This window comes from Lepidochelys kempii, chromosome 5, assembly GCF_965140285.1.
Source record: "Lepidochelys kempii isolate rLepKem1 chromosome 5, rLepKem1.hap1, whole genome shotgun sequence".
Taxonomy (NCBI): Eukaryota; Metazoa; Chordata; order Testudines; family Cheloniidae; genus Lepidochelys; species Lepidochelys kempii.
The window spans coordinates 86,402,264-86,425,996 of NC_136384.1; the positions used below are offsets into that span (position 1 = coordinate 86,402,264).

Genomic DNA, 23,733 nt, shown 5'->3' on the forward strand with positions numbered 1-23,733 from the left:
AGGCTAAACACGTCCAATTTTTTAGTCCTCTTCTCATGGTTCAGGTTTTCTAAATCTTTTCTTATGTTTGTTGCTCTCCACTGGACTCTCTCCAGTTTGTCCACATCTTTCCTAAAGTTTGGCACCCAGAACTGGACTCCAGCTGAGGCCTGATTGAGGCTGAGTAGAGTGGGACAGTTACCTCCCATGTTTTGCAACACTCCTATTAATACATCCCAGAATGTTATCCTTTCTCCCAATTGCGCATTGTTGACTCCTATTGTGATCCACTATAACCCCCAGATCCCTTTTTGCAGTACAATTAACTGGTGATCCCCCGTTTTGTAGCTGTGCATTTGATGTTTCTTTCCGAGTTACAGACAAATGCAAGCACTATATCAAATTTCATCTTGTTAAAGTCAGACCAATTCTCCAATTTTTCAAGGTCAGTTTGAATTTTAATTCTGTACTCCAGAGTGCTTGCAACCCCTCCCAATTTGGGGTCATCTGCAGATTTTGTAAGAATACTCTCCACTTCATTATTCAAGTCATTTATGAAAATCTTGAATATTCCAGACCCAGGACAGACCCCTACGGGATGCCATTAGGTATGCCCTCCCTATGTTGTAGCAAACCATAACTGCTTGTTGAGTGTGGACTGTCAGAAGCCTTACTAGAATGAAGATAAATCATGTCTACAACCTCCCCACTAGGCCAATAATTCTGTCAGTGAAAGAGATTGGTTTGGCATGATTTGTTCCTGACAGATCTATGCTAGCTATTCTTTATAATCTTATTCTCCTCATAGATACCTATGAATTGATTGTTTAATAATTTCTTCCAGTATCTTTCCAGATATCGGAGTTAGGCTGATTAGTTATAATTCTCTGGGTCCTCTTTTTTTTCTAAAGATAGCTACTTTGTACCTCCAGTCCCCTCAGACCTCAACCATCATCCATGAGTTATGTTAGAAAGAATCACATAGATTTAGTAAAATCAGAGTGTTTTTTAAACATCTAATTTACTTTTTACCAAAACCAACTAAATATAAGAAAGAAAAGTAGTTGATACCGAAGTCTGGGACTTCCATCGGAGTGGTGATTGCTTCATAGGAAAAAAACTTGAGATACTCTGTTTAAAGATAATTGATTTGTACTTTTGCTGGGCTTCTTCCTTTATTTTTATGATGAGAAACGTGCAAGAAGTTAGGATCTTTTTAAAAGCTGCTCTGCTGTCCCTCTTCTCCACCTGGAGTCCTAATTTTCTGTTTGTGATTTAAAAGATTAATTAAAAGCAGAAGCTGATGAAAAGTTGATTTAAATAGCCCTGGTAATAAAAGAGGATGATACATGAAAAACATAATCCTGTCAGCAGAATTATCTCTAGAAAGAAAGCTATTAATGTGGCATAAACTGTGGCATAATGCTGTTTTTTGGTATGTGTTCAATATACATATAAATAACTCTTATGGATGTTGCCAACCCTGGTATAGAAATATACGGATGCATTTTATTTGAGATTTTGTGAAGAGCTTTGAAAATTATGCTGGTTTAAACAAGTAACATCCAGTTCTCTTCCTAGCACTAATCCATAAAACTTTGGTATGTACTTGTCCCCTTCTAATAGACAAAGCTAAGTTATAGAAATTGATAAAATGCCTCATGGGTAATATTCTAACAAGTTTGTTTACATCTAATTAGAGTTTACTGGACTAGTTCAAGAGCATGCCTGTGATTGTTAATGTGCTTTAATCAGGGCCTGTAACAAAAATCCACTTGGTATGTAAAGAATGATAGATTTATGCATAATTGTACTAGTAACCTTAGATTCATCCATCCCCCCCCCACCCCGAGCAACAGCTTCTATCTGCATAACTGTTAGAGACCCAACAGGCTCTTTACTCATCGCTGTAGCGTTGGCTGTACAAATTGTAGATCTTTTTTTTTTCACTAAGTTACTAACTTTTCAACATCCTTTTGAATAGTTTGTCATCCTGCTAATAATAATTATAATCAAATTAGACTGAAAATGGTGTTTACCTAATATAGCAGTGCTTGAACCAGTTATTCGGGTATAATTGTACTACAGTATTTTGGTGTAACTATACTGTTATACTAGTATGAACCCCTACTGGACACAATGATTCCAGGATAAGAGTGGCTTTTTTCCCCTGGTGTAGTTTAAATCTCTTCCCATGAGTTAAATAGAAGAAAAACACTTTTATCCTGGAATAGGTGTCTGCTCAAGGATTATATTAGTATAAATATATTAGCTTAAATTCATACCGTATCTTAAATCAGTATAATTGACTCCTGTACACAAACCCTAAGAGTTCTGCTGTGAGTCTGATAGATAAACTTTTAACAAGGCTTGGTGAAGTTGTGTTTGTATTTGTACCCTCCTTATTAGTGAGAAAAAAATGATGACAAAAATGTAATCAATCCTCATTTCCCTTCTTTTGTTTCTTAATTCACACAACCTAAATTTTAACATGTTCTTTCTCTTTAGGTCTTACATGAAACATTTCCTCAGCATACATTTCTAATGAATGGTCTTATTCAGGGTGTTAAGGTAAGACTCTTAAATAGACAGTTGAACATAATCTTTGTGTGCTCATGAGTTACAAAGATGTCCATGTTTCAGTCACCTTTTTCACTTCATTTTTAATCGTAACGTCTAGAATGCTTGGAATTGAAATAGATGTCTAAACCAGTTTTTTTCCTCATCCATAAGTATTTTTTACAAGCTTATGCATCAGTTCGAAGGCGTTGGGATTTGTTTTCGATTAACATTTGAAGCATTTTCTGGAAACTTAAACCTTTATTTTGGAAACAGAGGTCATATGTTGAACTGTGACAAGATCCATTTTCTTAATATTTACAGTCTTCGTATCTATGCTCTTATTTTTCAAATCCTGAATTAGTAAACAGTGCTAGTACGTGACAGATATTCCGATTTCTCCCCCCTAATTCTCCCTCTTTCTCAGGTCAACCAGCATCTCATATTTTTTTTTAAAGAAATGTACATAAGAGTGGCCATACTGGGTCAGACCAATGGTCCATCTAGCCCAATATCCTGTTTTCTGAAAGTGGCCAATGCCAGATGATTCCGAGGGAATGAACAGAACAGGGCAATTGAGTGATCTGTCCCTTCTTGTATACTCCCAGCTTCTGGTAGTCAGAGGCTTAGGGATACCCAAAGCATGGGGTTGAGTCCCTGGCCGTCTTGGGTAATAGCCAGGCCCTACCAAATTCATGGTCCATTTTGATCAATTTCACAGTCATAGGATTTTTAAAATTTTAAATTTTCTTGATTTCAGATATTTAAATCTGAAATTTCAGTGTTGTAACTGTAGGAGTCCTGACCCAAAAAGGGGCGCTGTGTGTGTGTGTGTGTGTGTATGTCACCCTTACTTCTGCGCTTTCGTCCCGTCCCCTGCCCACCCATGAAATCTGTGTAGTATAGTGTAAAAGTACACAAGACCAGATTTCACAGGGAAGACCAGATTTCACTGTCCGTGACGTGTTTTTCACGGCCATGAATTTGGTAGGGCCCTACTAGTAGCCATTGATGGACCTGTCATTCATGGATGAATCTAATTCTTGATGTAGAAGGCGGCAGTAGGACTTTCTGTCTCTAGATTTGAGCATGCAATTTTTTGCTTGTTCTTTTCGAAGGCTGAAATTTTTCATTTTCTATTTGTAAACACTGACTTCTCACATCCCATGTTTTTGAATTGATGGAATTCGGTCTTGGGATGCATCAGACGAGGTATTTCCAGTAGAGATAAGGAGTACCGTTATACAGGCACTGATGAGACCTCACCTGGAATACTGTGTGCAGTTCTGGTCTCCCATGTTTAAGAAGGATGAATTCAAACTGGAACAGATACAGAGAAGGGCTACTAGGGTGATCTGAGGAATGGAAAACTTGTTTTATGAAAGGAGACTCAAGGAGCTTGGCTTGTTTAGCCTAACTAAAAGAAGGTTGAGGGGAGATATGATTGTTCTCTATAAATATATCAGAGGGATAAATACCAGAGAGGGAGAGGAATTATTTAAGCTCAATACCAATGTGGACACAAGAACAAATGACTATAAACTGGTCATTGGGAAGTTTAGACTTGAAATTAGATGAAGTTTCCTAACCATCAGAGGAATGAAGTTTTGGAATAGCCTTCCAAGGGAAGCAGTGGGGGCAAAAGACCTATCTGGCTTCAAGATTAGACTTGATAAGTTTATGGAGGAGATGGTATGATGGGATAACATGATTTTGGCAATTAATTGATCTTTAAATATTCATGGTAAATAGGCCTAATGGCCCGTGATGGGATGTTAGTTGGGGTGGGATCTGAGTTACCCAGGAAAGAATTTTCTGTAGTATCTGACTGGTGAATCTTGCCCATACGCTCAGGGTTTAGCTGATCGCCATATTTGGGGTCGGGAAGGAATTTTCCTCCAGGGCAGATTGGAAGAGGCCCTGGAGGTTTTTTGCCCTCCTCTGTACCATGGGTCACTTGCTGGAGGATTCTCTGCTCCTTGAAGTCTTTAATTTGAGGACTTCAATAGCTCAGACATAGGTGAGAGGTTTTTTGCAGGAGTGGGTGGGTAAGATTCTGTGGCCTGCATTGTGCAGGAGGTCGGACTAGATGATCATAATGGTCCCTTCTGACCTTAATATCTATGAATTGTAGACTTATTAAAGCATTATCCGAGTGCATTAGGCTTTCTGCCATTAAGATATACTTAATTGAATCACGCTTGGACCTAAAAGCACTGACATTCTACCTTTGTTTAAAAAAGACCCGGAAAAACAATACAAACATATTTCTGTAAATAACACACACTACTACAGAAAACATCAAGGAGGAAAATACAAATTGGCCATGATTCAAAAAGTGAACCCACCACCTCTGTCCTGTGACATCTCAAAGAAACCAAAAGAAGAAATTCGTCCTATGTGGTTTTTATAGTGAAATAAAACTCTTTTGAATAAGAACTAAACGAAAACTGACAGGTTTCAGAGTGGTAGCCGTGTTAGTCTGTATCAGCAAAAACAACGAGGAGTCCTTATGGCACCTTAGAGACTAACCAATTTATTTGGGCATAAGCTTTCATGGGCTAAAACCCACTTCATCAGATGCATGGAGTGGAACGTATACAGTAGGGAGGTATAAATTAATTTGCAAACTGGACACAATCAAATTAGGCTTGAATAAAGACTACGAAAACTAATTTCCCCCTGCTGATGCTCTCACCTTCTTGTCAACTGTTTGAAATGGGCCACCTTATTTACATTGGCCTCATTAGCACTACAAAAGTGATTTCCACCCCTTCTTGTCAACTGTTGAGAATAGCCCATTTCCACCTTAATTGAATTGGCTTGTTAGCACTGACCCCCCCACTTGGTAAGGCAACTTCCATCTTTTCATAGGCTGTGTATTTTTATACCTTCCTATTCTATGTTCTACTCCATACATCTGATGAAGTGGGTTTTAGCCCACGAAAACTTATGCCCAGATAAATTAGTTAGTCTCTAAGGTGTCCTCGTTTTTAAACGAAAACTGTTGGTCTTAGTTCCTGTGCTTTCTCTCTACTCCAGAATCTTTTCCCCAAATTAAATAACAGAAGAAGAAGAAAATGAACCATTTTAAGTACTGTCGGTTTTTTTGTATAACACATCAAGAGTTTATTGATAGTTGCAAAGCTACTAGTCCTGTGACTGTACATTTGAAGCCTTTGTCAAGAATTTGATGATTTATCCAATTGTGGATAAAATGAAGGAATCCTAGCTAGAATATCAGTTAATCTGAAATAGCTGAGGGGTTTAAGCACATAGCAAATAATAAACGTTGGTACAAAACCAGGAGAAAGATTGTTCCATTGCCTAACGAGTTCCATGCCACAGAAAAGGAAACCTAGGCCAACCTTGTTATAGTGGCACAAAGAATTGAATAATTGAATTGGGTAGAAAGTTAGTGGAAGAATATAGTTTTATAAGTGTCCCGTAGCTTTATTTTTATGTAGGTTTTTAGTTGAAGGTTTTTATCCCTGTCTTATAAATTAAATAAAACCTAAAACACTTGATCATTAGCTCTGAAGTTTCCTTATCCTACAACAGCTATGAATCAAATCACAAATTAAATCAGTTCAATTTAAATTGTAGTTTAAAAAAAAACTTTTTATGCCTCAAAATGCATTTACAAATCACCTTTTCTTCTCTCTTACAGGGTTTTTTATCCTTTATGAGTGCTCCATTAATAGGTGCTCTATCTGATGTGTGGGGAAGAAAGTCTTTTCTTCTTGTTACAGTTTTCTTCACTTGTGTCCCAATTCCATTAATGAGGATAAGTCCATGGTAAGTGGTACAGCAGGGGGCCGGCAATTGAGTTTGCCACAGCAGACTGGTGTTTGAAAAGTAAGGATAATTAGGCAAGAAGAAAATGATTTACTTCTCAAGGTGTGATTAAATCATCCTGACACTTCTTTGTTCATGTTCTAAACATTGATTTTGTGTATAGGGGTGTTAAAGAAGCAATGTTTCCTGTAAACTGATTTAGTGACTGTGTTCACACAAACAAAAGTCGAGCACTAATTGCTAAAAATGCTTAGAATGCATTAAATGACTGCACTACACAATTTTCAACACTAAGCTCTACTACATTTTTTCTTTCTGAAACCTTTACAGGGATGCACTAATAACCAATATACTAAATATACTTTACAAGCCAAATGAATGTCTCATGGTAGCAATTCTAAATGGGTGAATAACAGTGTGAAGTATAAAATCTTTGGCGTTTGATTGTAGAGCTCTGAAATTTTAACTGTATTGCCTTGTTTTCCCTTTCCCTTTACTTATTTCCCTTTACCTTTATTTGCTGTATTTTGGGGAAGCAAAGCTATTAAAGGAACTTTCTACACCTGCTGACTTAGAGCCTGTAATCATGCTCTTGATTTTGATTTTTTAATACATGGGGATTAACTACCACTAACGCACTGAAAGGTGACTCCAGAGTAACATTTTTTGCAGAAAAACTTTTCCACTTTAGAGCAACTGTGGATTAAGTTTTCATAGTTGTACTTGACAACTGAAATTCATCATAGCCTATATTGTTCTTTTCCTTGACAGTTTTATAATTTTATGGGAATCATTATCCTTCATTAGCGGTCAGTCAGAAATTGGGAATTTCTTTTCATAATTCTCTAGAAAAAGAAAATGCTGCTGTTTTCATTAGATCAATATACTTTGGTGTTTGACAGCTTCATTGATACAGATTTTACTATATATATTAATCTACAGACTGGTTAACATTATGTATACCTGTATTTTAAATTATATATAAAGTTGTTCTAGACTAAATATTAACAAATATTTTCATGGCATAAACAGTGTATTTTTGTAGTAGAAGATAAATTGGGGGTATTTTCTAATTCTCCTTTTGACTTTTTAGGTGGTACTTTGCTATGATTTCAGTATCTGGAATCTTTTCAGTTACCTTCTCTGTAATATTTGCCTATGTAGCTGACATAACACAAGAACATGAGAGAAGTACTGCCTATGGACTGGTAAGATGTACATAAAAAATGTAAATTCTTGTACACTAAAGCATTATCAGTAGAGCTGTTTAGGGCACAGTTTTCTAACCTGTGGCCCTTGAGGCTCTAAATTCTGGCCCTTGAGGGAGATTGTATCAAGAAGAAAACTTGTTTAATTATATGTTAAAATGTGTTTCTTGATCCATATCTTCTGATGTTAAAATTGAAATATTTGAATCAGCCTTTTTACTACAGGTAGAAGAGTGGTACAGTGGTTAGACTAGCATAGACTTGGAAGATCTCTGTTCAAGTCCTTGTGACTTCCTTAGTGGCTTTGGGCAAGTCAATTAGCCTCTTTGCCCCTTTTGTAGAAAGACGATAATACTCGTCTCACAGGGGTGTTGTGAGGATGAATCTATTAAAGGTTGTGAGGCGCTCAGATACTACAGTAAAGGGGTTATGTATGTATATGACTTATAGGTAAATAGTCGATAGGAAGCACTGCTTCTCTTAGGAGCATCTCTAAACAATTTTTGTCCCTTCTCTGATGCTCAGCAACTCATCTGCTAGCTGCCTGCTATGCTGTGGGGGTGGGATGGGTTGGTAGCTCTGATTTCCATTGCTTGTTTTATCTGCCAGCGGAGATACCTCATGGAAGAGCAGGATCAGAGCTTTCTTGGCTTTGCCTGAACCTAGGGATTGCCTAGCAAAGGGTGGCTCCTCACATGGTCATGTTGGAACTGGCAACCCAGGAGAGGGGAAAAAGAGAAGATGAGAACCAACAGAGCTTTGTAGTAATCTGTCCTAGACCAGGTTAGAGCAGCTCTCTCTACTCTTAACCTTAAATTGCACTAACTTGCAACAAATGGCTTTGGACCCAGCTCTGTGAAATACTGAGGGCGTGATTGGTCCCCTGTGACTTTAAGTGTATTTAGACATACAGACCACCTAGGTACAGCTCATGAAACCAGAACACCTGAATGGAAAGAGTTTTAAGTCTTACACAAAGCTAACGCTTGAAAGGTTAACATTGACTCTGAATTTCTTGGCAATTGTTTTTACTAAGTACAACATTCTTAGAAGGATTTTTACCCTTTAATTACTGTCGTGACTGCTCAAACTTAACTTTGCCTTAATGAAGCTTTTTCTGGGAACTGTACAAAAAGAATTTAATGCATGCACTTGCTGTGTAAAAATTATCTAAGCCACGTGTCTGCAGTGAATTTTGCAAGTTAACATAACCATGGGGTATCTGTATTAATTCTGTAAAATAAGTTGATTTTTTTTGTTTCTGTAAACTTAATTCTTACTGTTTGCATCATGCAGTGACATAATTGTCCTTTTCTATTTTTAACCTGGACTAACCATGTTTATCCTCTTCCCTGGTGTAAAGGGAGCTTTAGCATCCAAGTGTAGGTTTCCTCTTATGCATTTAGGCAAGTGCCTATGCCAAGCATCTTCAGCTTGATCCAGCTTTCAGTGGGCCCATTCCTAGTGGCTTGGGCAGGAACATGACCAATTTCCTCCCCTCCATTTCTTTGTGGTGCTGCCAGTGTCTTTCATTGAGATTCCCAATAAGTATTTTGCTCAGGATAACAGCATGTGCCACTTGAGCCAATGAGTGAGTGTTGCCTTTTTGGGAAGGAAGGAAAGATGCTTTGATTCAGTCCCCCTTGTGACATGAGACCTGTTTATTTTGGAGTTGGACAAGAGTATAGATCAAGAGCTTAATGACATGACACTGCTACAGCTGCAGTCAATGGATGGACTCAAGTCAAATCTCCTTTGTTTTTTTAAAAAAAGAGAGAGAGAGAGTGCTGATCAGGTGATCTTTCTGAGGGTCCTCTGATTCTGGAACTTGCTCCTGCCTTGGTCTTAAATAGCCTGAGTTTGATTACTTTCTTAAAATGCTGTAAAAGCTACTTGTTTGAGGTTTTGTTGGAGGATAGGTGGCTCCTCTAGAGTTTTACCATTTTTGTCTGCTGGTTGTGGTAAATTTTCGCTTGTATTTGATTGCTGTCTGGCAAAGCCACAGATTTATCAGAAATGTTCTAGTCATTTTAGCTATTAGCATAACCTTAATGATTAAATGAAGAAAATTCCCCTGTCCTCCTCCATATTTGTTCAGGAAAAACTGTGCATGTATTTTAAAAAAAAAAAAGTTTTGGAATGGAGGTGGTGCAGGGTAAGTTCAGAGTCTTTTTTGACTAATTGAGCTGGCATGGAATTCAAGAGTATAAGTAGATACAGAAATGCCACTTGCATAGAAAGCATAATTGTTTTCCCTATCAATTAGCTGCTTCGAGCTATTGAGTCTGTTTTGGAGGCAACACTGGCCTTTCTCCCAGACAATGCTAGTATGAAGCTTACAAGAAGTGGAAGATTGAACAAATGACTAGGGAAGAGTATAAAAGCAGGAGTGAAATCAGGAAGGCCAAATCACACTTGGAGTTGCAGCTAGCAAGAGATGTTAAGAGTAACAAAAAGGGTTTCTTCAGGTATGTAAGCAACAAGAAGAAAGTCAAGGAAAGCGTGGGCCCCTTACTGAATGAGGGAGGCAACCTAGTGACAGAGGATGTGGAAAAAGCTAATGTACTCAATGCTTTTTTGCCTCTGTCTTCACAAACAAGGTCAGCTCCCAGACTACTGCACTGGGCAGCACAGCATGGGGAGGAGGTGACCAGCCCTCTGTGAAGAAAAGTGGTTCGGGACTATTTAGAAAAGCTGGATGAGCACAAGTCCATGGGGCCAGATGCGCTGCATCCGAGAGTGCTAAAGGAGTTGGCGGATGTGATTGCAGAGCCATTGGCCATTAACTTTGAAAATGCATGGCGATCGGGGGGAGTCCCGGCCAACTGGAAAAAGGCTAATGTAATGCCCATCTTTAAAAAAGGAAAGGAGGAGGATCCTGGGAACTACAGGCCAGTCAGCCTCACCTCAGTTCCTGGAAAAATCATGGAGCAGGTCCTCAAGGAATCAATCCTGAAGCACTCACATGAGAGGAAAGTGATCAGGAACAGTCAGCATGGATTCACCAAGGGCAAGTCATGCCTGATTAATCTAGTTGGCTTCTATGACGAGATAACTGGCTCTGTGGATGAGGGGAAAACAGTGGACGTGTTGTTCCTTGACTTTAGCAAAGCTTTTGACACGGTCTCCCCCAGTATTCTTGCCAGCAAGTTAAAGTAGTATGGGTTGGATGAATGGACTATAAGGTGGATAGAAAGTTGCTAGATTGTCGGGCTCAACGGGTAGTGATCCATGGCTCCATGTCTAGTTAGCAGCCGGTATCAAGTGGAATGCCCCAAGGGTCTGTCCTGGGGCCGGTTTTGTTCAATATCTTCATAAATGATCTGGACGATAGTGTGGATTGCACCCTCAGCAAGTTTGCAGATGACACTAAACTGGGAGGAGAGGGTAGGGATAGGATACAGAGGGCCCTAGACAAATCAGATTTCTTTTGGCCCAATCCTCTAATGAGCTTCAACAAGGACAAGTGCAGAGTCCTGCACTTAAGACGGAAGAATCCCATGCACCGCTACAGACTAGAGACCGAATGGCTCAGCAGCAGTTCTGCAGAAAAGGACCTGTGGGTTAGTGGACGAGAAGCTGGATATGAGTCAACAGTGTGCCCTTGTTGCCAAGAAGGCCAATGACATTTTGGGATGTATAAGTAGGGGCACTGCCGGCAGATCGAGGGACGTGATCGTTCCCCTCTATTACACGTTGGTGAGGCCTCATCTGGAATACTGTTTCCAGTTTTGGGCTCCACACTACAAGAAGGATGTGGAAAAATTGGAAAGCATCCAGCGGAGGGCAACAAAATGATTAGGGGACTGGAACACATGACTTCTGAGGAGAGGCTGAGGGAACTGGGATTGTTTAGTCTGCGGAAGAGAAGAATGAGGGGGGATTTGATAGCTGCTTTCAACTACCTGAAAGGGGGTTCCAAAGAGGATGGATCTAGACTGTTCTCAGTGGTAGCTGATGACAGAATAAGGAGTAAAGATCTCAAGTTGCAGTGGGGGAGGTTTAGTTTGGATATTAGGAAAAGCTTTTTCACTAGGAGGGTGGTGAAACACTGGAATGCGTTACCTAGGGAGGTGGTGGAATCTCCTTTCTTAGATATTTTTAAGGTCAGGCTTGACAAAGCCCTGGCTTTGATGATTTATTTGGGGATTGGTCCTGCTTTGAGCAGGGGGTTGGACTAGATGACCTCCTGAGGTCTATTCCAACCCTGATATTCTATGATGATCAGTTAAAAAAAATCCACATTGATGTGGTGCAGCACCTTGTAACATGTCTGTCTGTGACCAGATGGAATGGTTTGACTGGGAGACTGACATTTTATCCCCCAAAATAATGGATGTTTCCGTAATCTTTTCAAACGAATCATTTTCCTATTCTTTCTTTTAATAGGGAACCTTTTCTGAGGGCACATCATCAAACAATCCCTCTCTTGTCTGGCTAACAATGTATAACTCTTTTAAAATTGAAAGTGAACATCAGCTGCTGCTTAATTCTTTGGCAACAGTAACTCATCGGAGCAGAGATGTACAGGTGCTAAGCATCTATTTCCTGTTACTTCATTAATGCACTGGCATTAGGAAACTCTTGAATAATAGTACACTTCTGCTTCTGAAAAATAGTAACTTCCTTAAAAATGTCACAAGGTATCTTCTCAGTACTTTGGCACCAAGTTTGAAGAAAGTAGGAGTCATAGCAAAATAAGTTCTGTTATTCATTAGTTTGGACATTGAGTCAGTGACTGGCTTGAGCAGGAAATTCAACTGTATAGATAAATTGTGTTAGTTTCCTGAATTGAATGCAAACAGTTGGAGCTTGATATATTTGGCAGGTAGACATCTATTTTCAATTATTTGCGTCTCTGAATTATATGTGCTCTTAAAGATGGGATTAGGTCTTGTAGCTGTTGGCCACAAGTGTTGTCATCATCTTTCTCAAATAACAAGGAGCCTCCTAGTACTTCATTTGCGATAGCCTTCTCTGGTCAACTAGAATTTGAACTATTGTAGTACTTGGAAGCAGATACTTTGTACCAGTTGAATCTGAGTAGAGAAAATTTGTCTGATTTCCTTCAAAGCTACACCAATGTAGGTAGATACTTGCATAGCTGAAGATCGGACGTGTGTAGTAATGGGCCTTCAAGCGTAATCATTTCTCCCTTCATCCCTACACTAAAAGGGTCTGTTTCAGGGTTAATATTAGTTCAGGACTCCTAGTTCATGGCATGTTGTACCATATTCTCTTACTTTTCAGTTGTTAAAAGATCAGCTAGAAAGACCAGATGGGAAGTCCCCAGGAATAAAAATGGTCAAGTGTCCATCTGGCAGTGATGGGAAGAGGAGACTTAGCTGTAAAGTCAGCACAGGTGTAGTGAAAGACAGAAAATAATAGATTAGAAAGTTGATGGTTCTTTCCTGGCTCATTTTATTAATCATAGTTGAAAAGGACTACTACTGTTAAATTGTGCAAATGTATGTGACATAGCTAAAAGTCAGGGATCATTTCCCTTTCTTAGGCCTTCAAAAAAATAAAATAAAATAAAACCTTCTTAGAATTCCTCAATACAAATTTCTAGAAAGGAATAGAATCTAAGATGTGATCAATTGTTCCAGTAAGGATCATGCCTTTTTCTAATCAATCTTATTACTGTACATAAGTGTGGTAAGTTCTGTTTTTTATGGTTCTGTGGCCTCAGAATATGTAAAATTAAGTTTCTAGCCTTATGGTTATAACTATAACAATTCTAAATATAATGACTATGCGTTGTCTTCCTGAGTGCCCAGCTCTCAAAACTTCCAGCTCTTCATCTTCGCTCTCCACCAGCTTCTATAGTTATGTTAAATTCAGTTATACAGTGCATCATTTTCAGTATGCTCTAGAATTTGTATTAACCCAACACAAGGTATTAGTTGTATTCATTTTCATATTTTATTGAAGGAAAACATCAATTTTTGAGCATTCTTGTACCTGCCAAAGAACTACCAGTTTGCCACTGAAATAAAGGGGTTTTGCTGTGAGTTCAGTTTGCCACAGAGTAAGCAGCATGGTGTTAAATACCATAACTTGTAACTTTTAATCAGAAGAAATCCCTTAATTGGCATAAGAAAAATACAACTTTTATTGTAATCATAGTGTCAGCCTAAAATCATGAACTTGGTTAATTGAGGATTTGAGTCAGATATATACACTACTGCGTTTATAAGTTAGGATGTGCCTGCACTAGAGAAATTGGTACCCATATTTTAGCACTTCATGGTTCAGATGCACCAGCGCTATCAGCCATGAATAGATTCATCATAAAACGATGAAAGTACCTGAGCTCTGTTTGTAGTAGTGCTCACAGTGATGCACTTGTAGTCCTGCTGCACAAAGAGTACAAGTTTTGAGTGTAGACAAGGCATTGCATAACATATTCTGGTATCACAATTATCCCAAAATGTGGGTGCTTGATTTCAAAAAGTTTAAAGAAGTTGAAGTTGTGCATATTGACTAGGGCTGGCTGAATTTTTTTCCATTGGGAAATTGGGTTTTCAGTTAAATTAGAACTTTTGTGGAAACTGTCTACCTTCTTTGAAACTTTTTTTGTTTTTGTTTTTCCATTGGAAAACTGAATTTTTGGATGAAAATCAAAGTTTTTCAACTGAAAACTTACCAGGTTTTGGTTGTAGAAAATGGAGATTTTCTTTTTTTTTTCTATCCATTTTCTGGGCCAGCTGTAATCTATTTGTTAAATGGAGTACGTGTATTTTCAAAACCATTTAAAATAGCTATATTAATCTTAATTGTATGTTGTAGTAGTGAAACCAATTTAACTTATAAAATTGTTTTTATGCTTAGGTTTCTGCCACCTTTGCAGCAAGTTTGGTAACTAGTCCTGCCATTGGAGCATACCTGTCTGCGAGCAAAGGAGATAACCTTGTAGTACTAGTGGCCACAGTGGTGGCTGTCCTGGATATCTGTTTCATCCTATTAGCTGTACCAGAATCTCTGCCTGAAAAAATGAGACCTGCTTCATGGGGAGCCCCTATATCCTGGGAACAAGCAGATCCCTTTGCAGTAAGATATACATTTTTATAAATACTTCAAATTATTCCTGATGTTTAAAAATACTTAATAATTACTTTAATCTTATTGGTAAATTAGTCATTTAACTAATACACATTAATCTTACAATTGCAAAAGAGTTCTAACTATAATGAAAATAACCATGTTGGATATTTATGCATTTGGAAGCTGTTACATATACTTGTACATATACTTGTGGTAAAGGTCTGGAGGCAGAAAATCTTAGGGAAACACTCCACCCTCTTGACTCATTTAACACATTGTTATGGAAAGGAAAATGTTTGAATTCTTATGTTGCTGTGTACTCACTTTAAAAAAATATTGAGGTAAGCTTTTTACACAAATTGTATGCTTTTTGTTTTCATAAGGATGCTGACTTCTGTAGGTGAATACATTCACGGATGTTTTAAAAAGTGAATTATTCTTAATGAAATCACCCTGCTGAGAGTTGCTCTAAAGAAACTGCGTTATAAATGTTGGGAGATGAGTGATATGCTTGGAAAAACTGCAGCAAGGGGACTTGATTTTCACAATTTATTAATAGTTTTTCAAAATATGATACAGTATTATCAGAAATGAGCAAGTATAAGAAATATACAAGAAATAAAAATACTTCTGTGATATGGCAAGCTGAACCTACAGAATAGTAAAAGTAGGATTTGGGCAGGTCACCAGCAGTAGTTCCTTTAATAGGGTTCGAGTAATTCATACAGCGAGTCATAATGTGTGTGTGTGTGTGTGTGTGTGTGTGTTTAACTGCCTTTAAGGTTTGACAGTCTGACTCGGCATCGAAATTCAATGGATAACATGGATGGATAAGACTATTTATATTAGGCTATATGAAAAGCTAATAATGGAAATATCTTAATATTTTAATTTAAGGAAAATCTTTTTAATTTACATTATTTCCTTGCCAGTCCCTTCCCCAGCCATTGTAATATTATACTAGTGCAGGAGGACAAAGTAACTCTAACTAGCCTGCTCCTGTTGTCCATGGTGAATAAAGTGTAAAGTAAGCAAACAAATAATGAGAATCAAGTTAAAATTCTTTCATGAGATGTTAAACAAGTAAGGAAACTTGCTTTTAAATAACTTTTACTGTAATAGTGACCCTTTCACTGTTCCATAGAATTAATCTCAAGTGAATGAAGTAATGGAAAATTTAATGGAACTACTGTTTTTATCTCTCTTTACAAGGAGCTTTCAGAGTAGTTCAGTTTGGCTCATGTTTTGTTTTCTTCTCTTCTCTTTGTAATAGTCCTTGAAGAAAGTTGGGAAAGATTCTACAGTCCTCCTGATCTGTATCACAGTATTTCTGTCCTACTTGCCAGAGGCTGGCCAATATTCTAGCTTTTTTCTCTATTTGCGACAGGTGAGAAACTGTTGGTCACTGAAGAATGCATGTCATGTTTTCAGAGTCTGTCAAGCTACACTTCAATCAGGATTGCCAGAGTCCTATTTCTAAATTTATATTCCATTTGGGGAACTATGCCTTTAAAGTACCATATGTACATAAAGTATGAAACCATTGTACTTCGTATACAACAATTACAAGGTTTCCTTGAGGGAACGTGTTATTGTAAAACTATTGCTAAAACTTTTTGTAGGTTTTAATGATCTAAAGACTTTTTTTTCCCCTTAACTTCTCAAGTGCATGACTTAATTCTGAAGTGGTTCTGGAAAGGTCTTATTGAAGTCTAGTTTTAATTAAATATTGAACCAGTGCTTACAATCCAGTATATTTAATAGCATTATATGTATTGCTTCCAGAATAGCACTGGTTTTAATGAAAACCAGCTAAATTTGTGCTAGAATTGCTCCTCCTTCATTGCTTTTCCCTTCCCCTCTGAGTAATAAAAGATCCTCTTCTTAAAGTGCATTTATGTTCCTAATGTTTTGCATAGCTGCTAGAGGATGGCTGAATATTCTAGCCTGCCTTTCAGTATAAGTTTACTTTTCAGTAGAGAAACAGCAAGAACAGAGATTTTCTTTTAAAGCTGAAAGCACTGAAAATATGAGAACATCATCAGTTGGACTAGGTGAGGCAGGGAAATGGTGATTAATAACCTTTTCGTAGCACAATGACTTTTTATAGTGCATTACAGATAAGAGTTCACAACTCAATTATACGCTTAAGAATCATCAATCTTTTTCTTTCGAGTGTGCTTTCTTCCATAAATCTGAAATCTTAAACATGCAACATCAATTCCATGGGTTTTCCTAATCGTGTCCATTTAATATGAATGCAAAGCACCATTTCTGTAAAGTGAATGTACTAGTGTGCATTTATAAGCAGTTAGTTAAATGTTCTTGCATTTGATAGACAACAGGGTAGAGAAATTACTGATACTTCTATGCTGAGTGGAAGAGTAAATAGCATTGAAGTGGTGGTCAGTGATGGAAAGTGAGGTAAAATGAAATTTTAAGGCAGAGAGGTGTGAGAGAGAGAGTGTAATACATAGGTAGAAAGGTGGAGGAAGTGGTATTAAATGGAGATGACAAAGGGAGTAATGAAGTGAGAATGGTGGGCAGATGATGGGTAAGGCTGCGATTTAGTCAAAGAGGTCATGGAATCCATGACTTCCAAAGACCTCTGTGACTTCAGCTAACGCCGGCTGGGAGCTGCAGGGTCCCTTGGCGCCTGCGGAGGCAGGGAGTTGCATGGTACCCCAGCAGCTCCTGGTCACTGCAGGTATCAGGGGAGAGTGCCGTAGCTCCCCTGCCGCTCCCAGTCACCACGAGTGGCAAGGGGGACCCTCACCGTTCCTCATTGCCGCTTGTGGCGGGGGGACCCTGCAGCAGAGGGAATTCCTGCTGCTCCCTGCCCCTACTGGCAGAAAGGGGGACCCCCACCTCTGTGGGTGGACCTGGCAGCAGCGGGGAATCCCTGCTGCTGTGAGCGCCAGCGGCTTGGGGGAATCCCCGCTACTCATGGCTGCCTCGGGTCGCAGGGGGGATTCCCACTGCTCCTGTGCACCGCGGGTGGCAAGAGGGACACCCAGAGCTCCTGGCTTCTGCCGATGGCAGGGGGACTTGGCAGCTCCCAGCCGCAGCAGGGGGACCTTGGAGGTCCCCCAGGTTCCCAGCCTACCCATTTTGTCTTGGTTATTTTTAGTAAAAGTCAGGGACAGCTCACAGCTTCTGTGAATTTTTCATTATTTCCCATGACCTGTCCTTGACTTATAGTAAAAATATCCGTGACAAAAACTTAGCCTTAATGATGGGGCAAGGTGTGGAGGCAAAACAAAATGCCCTAGAGGACAGAACTGTACAGAGGCGGAGGAAGCAGCAAGAGGATCCATTCAGGGTAACAGAGGAGCAGTCGGCAAATTAGGAAGAGAATCAAGTCACAGAAATCATGGAAAAGATCGTCTCAAGACGTGCTTCACTCATTATCTTAAATGAACTAAGTGACTCTTGAAACTTGGAGAAGTCATTATTGCCTTTCAGTGGGGGAATTGCCATGGTGGGAAGGATAAAGCCAGATTTGATTGAAGACAGAGCTGGAGGAGAAATTGGTAAGGAACTGGAAATAGTCTGTTCAGGAGCTTGGATATAGAGGGACTGAAATGGAGATGATAGAAGTGGGGTCAAGTGAGGATTTCTTTAAGATAAGAGGAAGCAGCAGTACTTGGAGGCAGAGGGGAAGCAGACTGAGGACAGGGAATAAGAGTCAGAGGTGGCAAGGATTTTAGGAGGCAGGACGGATGGAGTTGAGTTGGTAAAAGGGTTTTGCCACAGGTTTAAAATTCTGCCCTGGATAGTGGTGACCAAATTCTAAATGTGAAATTACTTTGACCTAGCATTGGCCTGCTAAACCCAGGGTTGTGAGTTCAATCCCTGAGGGGGCCATTTAGGGATTTGTGGCATAAATTGGGGATTGGTCCTGCTTTGAGCAGGGGGTTGGACTAGATGACCTCCTGAGGTCCCTTCCAATCCTGATATTCTGTGATTCTATGTGAGATGAGTTAGTGGTCTCAGTTGATTTGCTAGTAAACAAGAGTGCCCATGCTGTAAAAACAGTCATCAGAAATGGCACTAATTGGCAGTCTCATTAGAAAGATGAATAACTCAGTTGTGTGTCTCAGCACATAGATGTGATTTCTAGTTGTGAGGAGCTCAAGTTGCGACATGTGGCTAGAGCAGGGGTGGGCAAACTTTTTGGCCTGAGGGCCACATTGGGGTTGCAAAAATGTATGGAGGGCTGGGTAGTGAAGGCTGTGCCTCCCCAAACAACCTGGCTCCCTCCCCCTATCTGCTCCCTCCCACTTCCCGCCCCCCTCTAAACTCCTGACCCATCCAACCCACCCTGCTCCTTGTCCCCTGACCGCCCCCCCCCCGGACCCCACTCCCATTCAACCCCCCCTCCCGTCTCCAGCCTCCCCTGACCACTATCCACACCCCCTGCCCCAGAACCTCCATCCCATCCAACCGCCCCCGTCACCTGACTGCCCCCCGGGACCTCCCAGCTCTCCCTCCCTACACCCCCTTACCATGCTGGAGCCAGCCATGCTGCTGCACTGCCAGACAGGAGTGGCGGGCCAGAGCGCTGGTGGCGAGGTGCACTGACACTGCGGGGGAGGGGCTGGGAGCTCAGGGGCTGAGCAGGATGGTCTCATGGGCCAGGGTTTGCCCACCTCTGGGCTAGAGCTTTGTTTCCAGAGCTATCAATACCCCTTATGAGAATAAATTCACACACAACCAAATCATAATATTTTACTGTCTTTTATGGTTTTTGTGTTGATTATATGGCATACACTCTCCTAAAATTAAGGAAGACGTTTAACCGTTGTATCTTTACAAATATCTGTGAATTAGTTCTTACATGGAACTGCTTTAACTAATTATCTGTAACTAGCGTTTGTTTTACTATATTATATTTATAATATATACTATATTTTCCTTCAGATTATAGGTTTTGGTCCTGCTACGATAGCAGCATTCATAGCTGTGGTAGGAATTCTATCTATAATAGCTCAGGTAAGTGTTATCCTAATAGCTTTTTTTAGAAATTCTGTTGACTCTTTGGATATCCAAAGAAGAATAATTAAGGGATTTCAGTGTGCATATATAATCACATCTGCTTGAGTTTTGATAATGAACCTCTTTTACAAAACATTAAATGACTCCAACCTAATACAGTACGTTTCTTGAACATTTTTCCCCGAAGTTGTATGAGTATAACCAATCAGGTGAATGCTACTGATGTGTCATTTTTTGACATGTTGCAATTATGTATAGATAAGATCCTTTCCACCCTTTAGAGTCTCAGAGTAGATTTTGTTCAGTAAAGGAACATCTTGTTCATTCAGATTCCTTCTGAGAGACTGCCTCTCTCCATGACTTCCAGTAACAACTGTGTTCTTCAGGAGCAGTGGAACTGAGTTTCAGAAGTGTGAGATGTGCAAGCTCACTAAAATGTGATTCTTTCAACAGCTGGACCAAGATTTTGGCCCTTACTTCAGCGAGAGATTAATGGCAACTAACCTAACTGCTTTCAAAACACAATACAAAATTTATTTCTTGACTGCTTTCTCACAGTTTAACAACAAAAGATTCAAATAATGAGGAGGATATAGAAATGGATTCCTTCAACATTTTAAGGGGCCAAATTTACCCATTTATATTGAGCTGATGTGCATTTTACAAATATAAAAGTTAATCTCTGAAAGTTGCGACTCTGGACATCCACAAAGATTACCCACGTGGCATATGATTTAGTTCTAACTTTGCTACTGAAATATTTTCATGATGTCTACCAATACAGTTAAATATGGGGACCATGAATGAAAATGAAAAGATTAACAGCAGAATGATATAAGTGAGGAAGTGTGGTGTATTACAGAAATACGGATATGATTTGTTTCCCTCTTACTGTGATGGGGTGTTGTATGTAAGATGGTTCTCCAGCAGTGTCTTGGATATTTTGTACTGTCCGATGCACAATGCACTGTGGCAGTGCGTGCCTTGCAGAGAGCTCCATCAGGAAGTACCTGTCTCCTGGTTTGGATCAGTGGGCTTCCCTTCCCACAGGGACCACCAGTGGGCCTTCACTGGCTGTGGCCTCTGAGGCTCCTGTGCCCCCGTAGTTGGACCCTGCTCCATAGAAAGTGAGGAAGAGAACTGAGAGGTAGGACAGGAGAAGGCACAGAATGAAATGCAGTCCTTCATTCTGCATACAGGAGAAAAAAATGGGATTTAACACTGGATTCCAGTGAGCAAATCAGCCATCTTTGATTCTTGAAAACCATCTTGAAATAAGCGTCTGCTCTAAAGTCAGCCTGTTCTCAAATTTCCTGGGATGGCTGACTAATCCTATTGTGAGACTTACTAAAACTGAACTGAATTTGAGGAAATGATGGGAAAAACCTCTGTGTGTGTGGTTTTCTGGAACACACAGATATCTGAGTATCACTGTTCTGCATTCAATACTTAACATTGGATCAAGTCAGGTGTCTGTGTTTGGATTATTAAATACAAAAATGTCATCAGTCAGAGTTCAGTTAATTGAATGTAAACAGCAATAGTGGAGCTTCTCTTGGATTGTTTCCTGTAAAAGTGGAAGCTGTATTAAAGATCTCAAGTTTAAAAGTCATTCCTTATTTTTACAGACCGTGTTCCTCAGTATCCTGATGAGGTCAATAGGGAACAAGAATACAGTCCTCCTTGGCCTTGGTTTCCAAATGCTCCAGCTGACCTGGTATGGTTTTGGATCTCAGCCTTGGTAAGCACACGTCTCCTGAGCTGCACACATTTCATGGGGCTTTAAAGTAATTTTTTTCAAAATCTCCCACTACTTTGAACATTAACATCATTTTCTTTCAGAACATGATACATTTATCCTTCAAGTATGTTACATTGGTTAGTTGTATAACTTGGCCTTTAATTTTTAAGTTGCACGTGGCTTTTTCCTAGAGTTATGGCTTACTGTGCTTTAAAACGAGCACCTTTTTAGTCTGAGGCTAACAGTATCGCTTAACAATTAAGACAAAAGCAAATGCATCTACAAGGGCAAAAAAAAGTTTGTGGTGATTATATTTTATATATATGTATATATTTATTTATTCTGAAATTAGTCTTTTAGAGTAGCTTTCATAACCTGTCTCTCCAAAGCAAGCAACAAGAGATAACAGATGACTAGTCTGTTAGATGATTGGATCAGTGTACTTACTCCTTTAAGCCTTGTTTAGATGAGTGTAGCAACTAGTCATGTACAGCAAGGACTTGAATTTATTAATCCTTTTGATTATTAATTTGCATCTTACTCTTCCACAAACATCCAGGAAGTGCTAGTCATCCTAATAGTTAATTTTCTTACCATATCAGCCCATTTAAGGTGTTCTTACAATTTAGTCCTCTGATACCAGTTACCAGTTCTGGACATTTGCAGCTGTGGGCTGCCAGGTTGATCTCTGCCTATCTTTCCCTTTTATAGAAAGTATTGAGGGTTTTTGGAGTATTGTTTCAGGAAAAGTTTGGTCTGTTTTACTTTGATAAACTTGCTGCTGAAGTTGGATACCAGCAAGACTGTTCAGTCTGGCTTGCCCAACTAATCGGTTTCAGCACATAAACTTATTATTGAGCACAGGCTACTTGCTATTCTCATCAGGTTGCTTTTGTCTATCAGTTATCCACCCTCTTCTACCATGTTGGATGTATGTAGTGACAGAGTATTTTTTAAAGCTTTAGGTGCTGCGTATAGCCCCTTCATAACTTCCTTCCAAACAGCTCTCCCAGTGAGGGCCACTGAGGCAAAAGCTCTTTCCTTTTTGGAGTACAAACCTCTTCTGTGCGATAGTGAAGAATGCCTCACCAACTTTTTCACCATAGCTCTCCACAACAATTGAGATGAGCTAGAGAGCAGCTTTACCTAGAGTAGTAGCAGCTAAACAGAGATCTTGGGCTCTATGCAGAAACATTGGGTGAATTCTGGAACTGGGTTTGATGGTGAAGCAGAAGAACAGGAAGACAAGCTGTTCAAGAGCCACACTAGAAAATGCCAAGTTTCAGAGCTGTAGCTCATGAAAGTTTATGCTCAAATAAATTTGTTAGTCTCTAGGGTGCCACAAGTACTAGAAAATGCGTATTCCCCTATTAATATGTGCTCTGCCCTGCATATTGAATATCACCTCAGACTCTGTTCAGTTAACTTGGGGGATATTAAATAAAATTAATCAGGATGGGATTGAATAAAACCTAGCCATTTCCAAGGAGCCTGGCAGAACCTGGCATGCACCTATCCATGCAGTAAATTCACTGAAATTGTTCCTTGGTATGAGCTTTTCTAACGGAGGACAAGGCAGCATCAACAATATTTTGCTCACCTCTCATCTTAGCTTGGGTTGAATAAAATCAATTAATTTCAATGAGCTCAGTGTAACTCAGAAAAACAAATAGGAGAGGCTCTGAGGTTGTTTAACAAATCGTAAGAGAAGAAAATTACTAAATTGGAAATGCGAAGCCATTACAAAAATTACATCTTTGGGTACTTAATAGTGAATGGTTTAGTGACAATTTTAAGAACAGACCCTAACTGAGGAACCTGAAAATGTTTGTTATATTCTTGCTTGTTTGGGGAAATCCTTTTGTACCTAAAAGTATTTATATTTTGAACAAAATATGTATTTAATCAACACAGGATGATGTGGGCAGCAGGAGCTGTAGCAGCCATGTCAAGTATTACGTTTCCAGCAATCAGTGCTCTAGTTTCACGAAATGCAGAGCCAGATCAACAGGGTAAGTTCAGTAAATTCATCTTGGTGCTCCTGAAAAATTCTTTCTTAAAAACCATAATACCTATCTAGCTGTGCTCTTCAAATAAGATGACAAAGGAGGTAATTAGTTTTGTCAGTAGGAATGAAAGTTTGTCTCTGGGTATTGCGGAGAGAGATGGATGCACATCAGGCATACTTGCCTTTCATTATTTCCTAAAAAGCATTGCTCTGGTCAGTGCAGTCATCTCTTTACATAATTGCCTTTAAAGATGCTAGAAAATAAAAGTAAGTTGCTACAGTAACTTCCATGGTTTTTCCTCTCCACTTGTTTTTAAAAGCATTCTATGACTTTGAACAACCAGCACTAGTGTAACAGTACTATCTTTCTCTTAGCAGCTGAGATTTTCCCATTG

General features: G+C 39.4%; 1 protein-coding gene across 2 annotated transcripts in view; it reads left to right on the plus strand.

Annotated features, from left to right (window-relative positions):
* SLC71A2 (solute carrier family 71 member 2) overlaps positions 1-23,733 on the plus strand; it is a 51,945-nt gene that overhangs the window by 22,041 nt on the left and 6,171 nt on the right. For both annotated transcript variants that reach the window (XM_073344933.2, XM_073344932.2), the window contains exons 3-10: positions 2,488-2,550; positions 6,209-6,336; positions 7,430-7,544; positions 14,379-14,597; positions 15,865-15,978; positions 19,515-19,586; positions 21,218-21,330; positions 23,245-23,342. In XM_073344933.2, the coding sequence (XP_073201034.2) occupies positions 2,488-2,550; positions 6,209-6,336; positions 7,430-7,544; positions 14,379-14,597; positions 15,865-15,978; positions 19,515-19,586; positions 21,218-21,330; positions 23,245-23,342 (922 nt within the window). The remainder of the gene's footprint in view (positions 1-2,487; positions 2,551-6,208; positions 6,337-7,429; positions 7,545-14,378; positions 14,598-15,864; positions 15,979-19,514; positions 19,587-21,217; positions 21,331-23,244; positions 23,343-23,733) is intronic.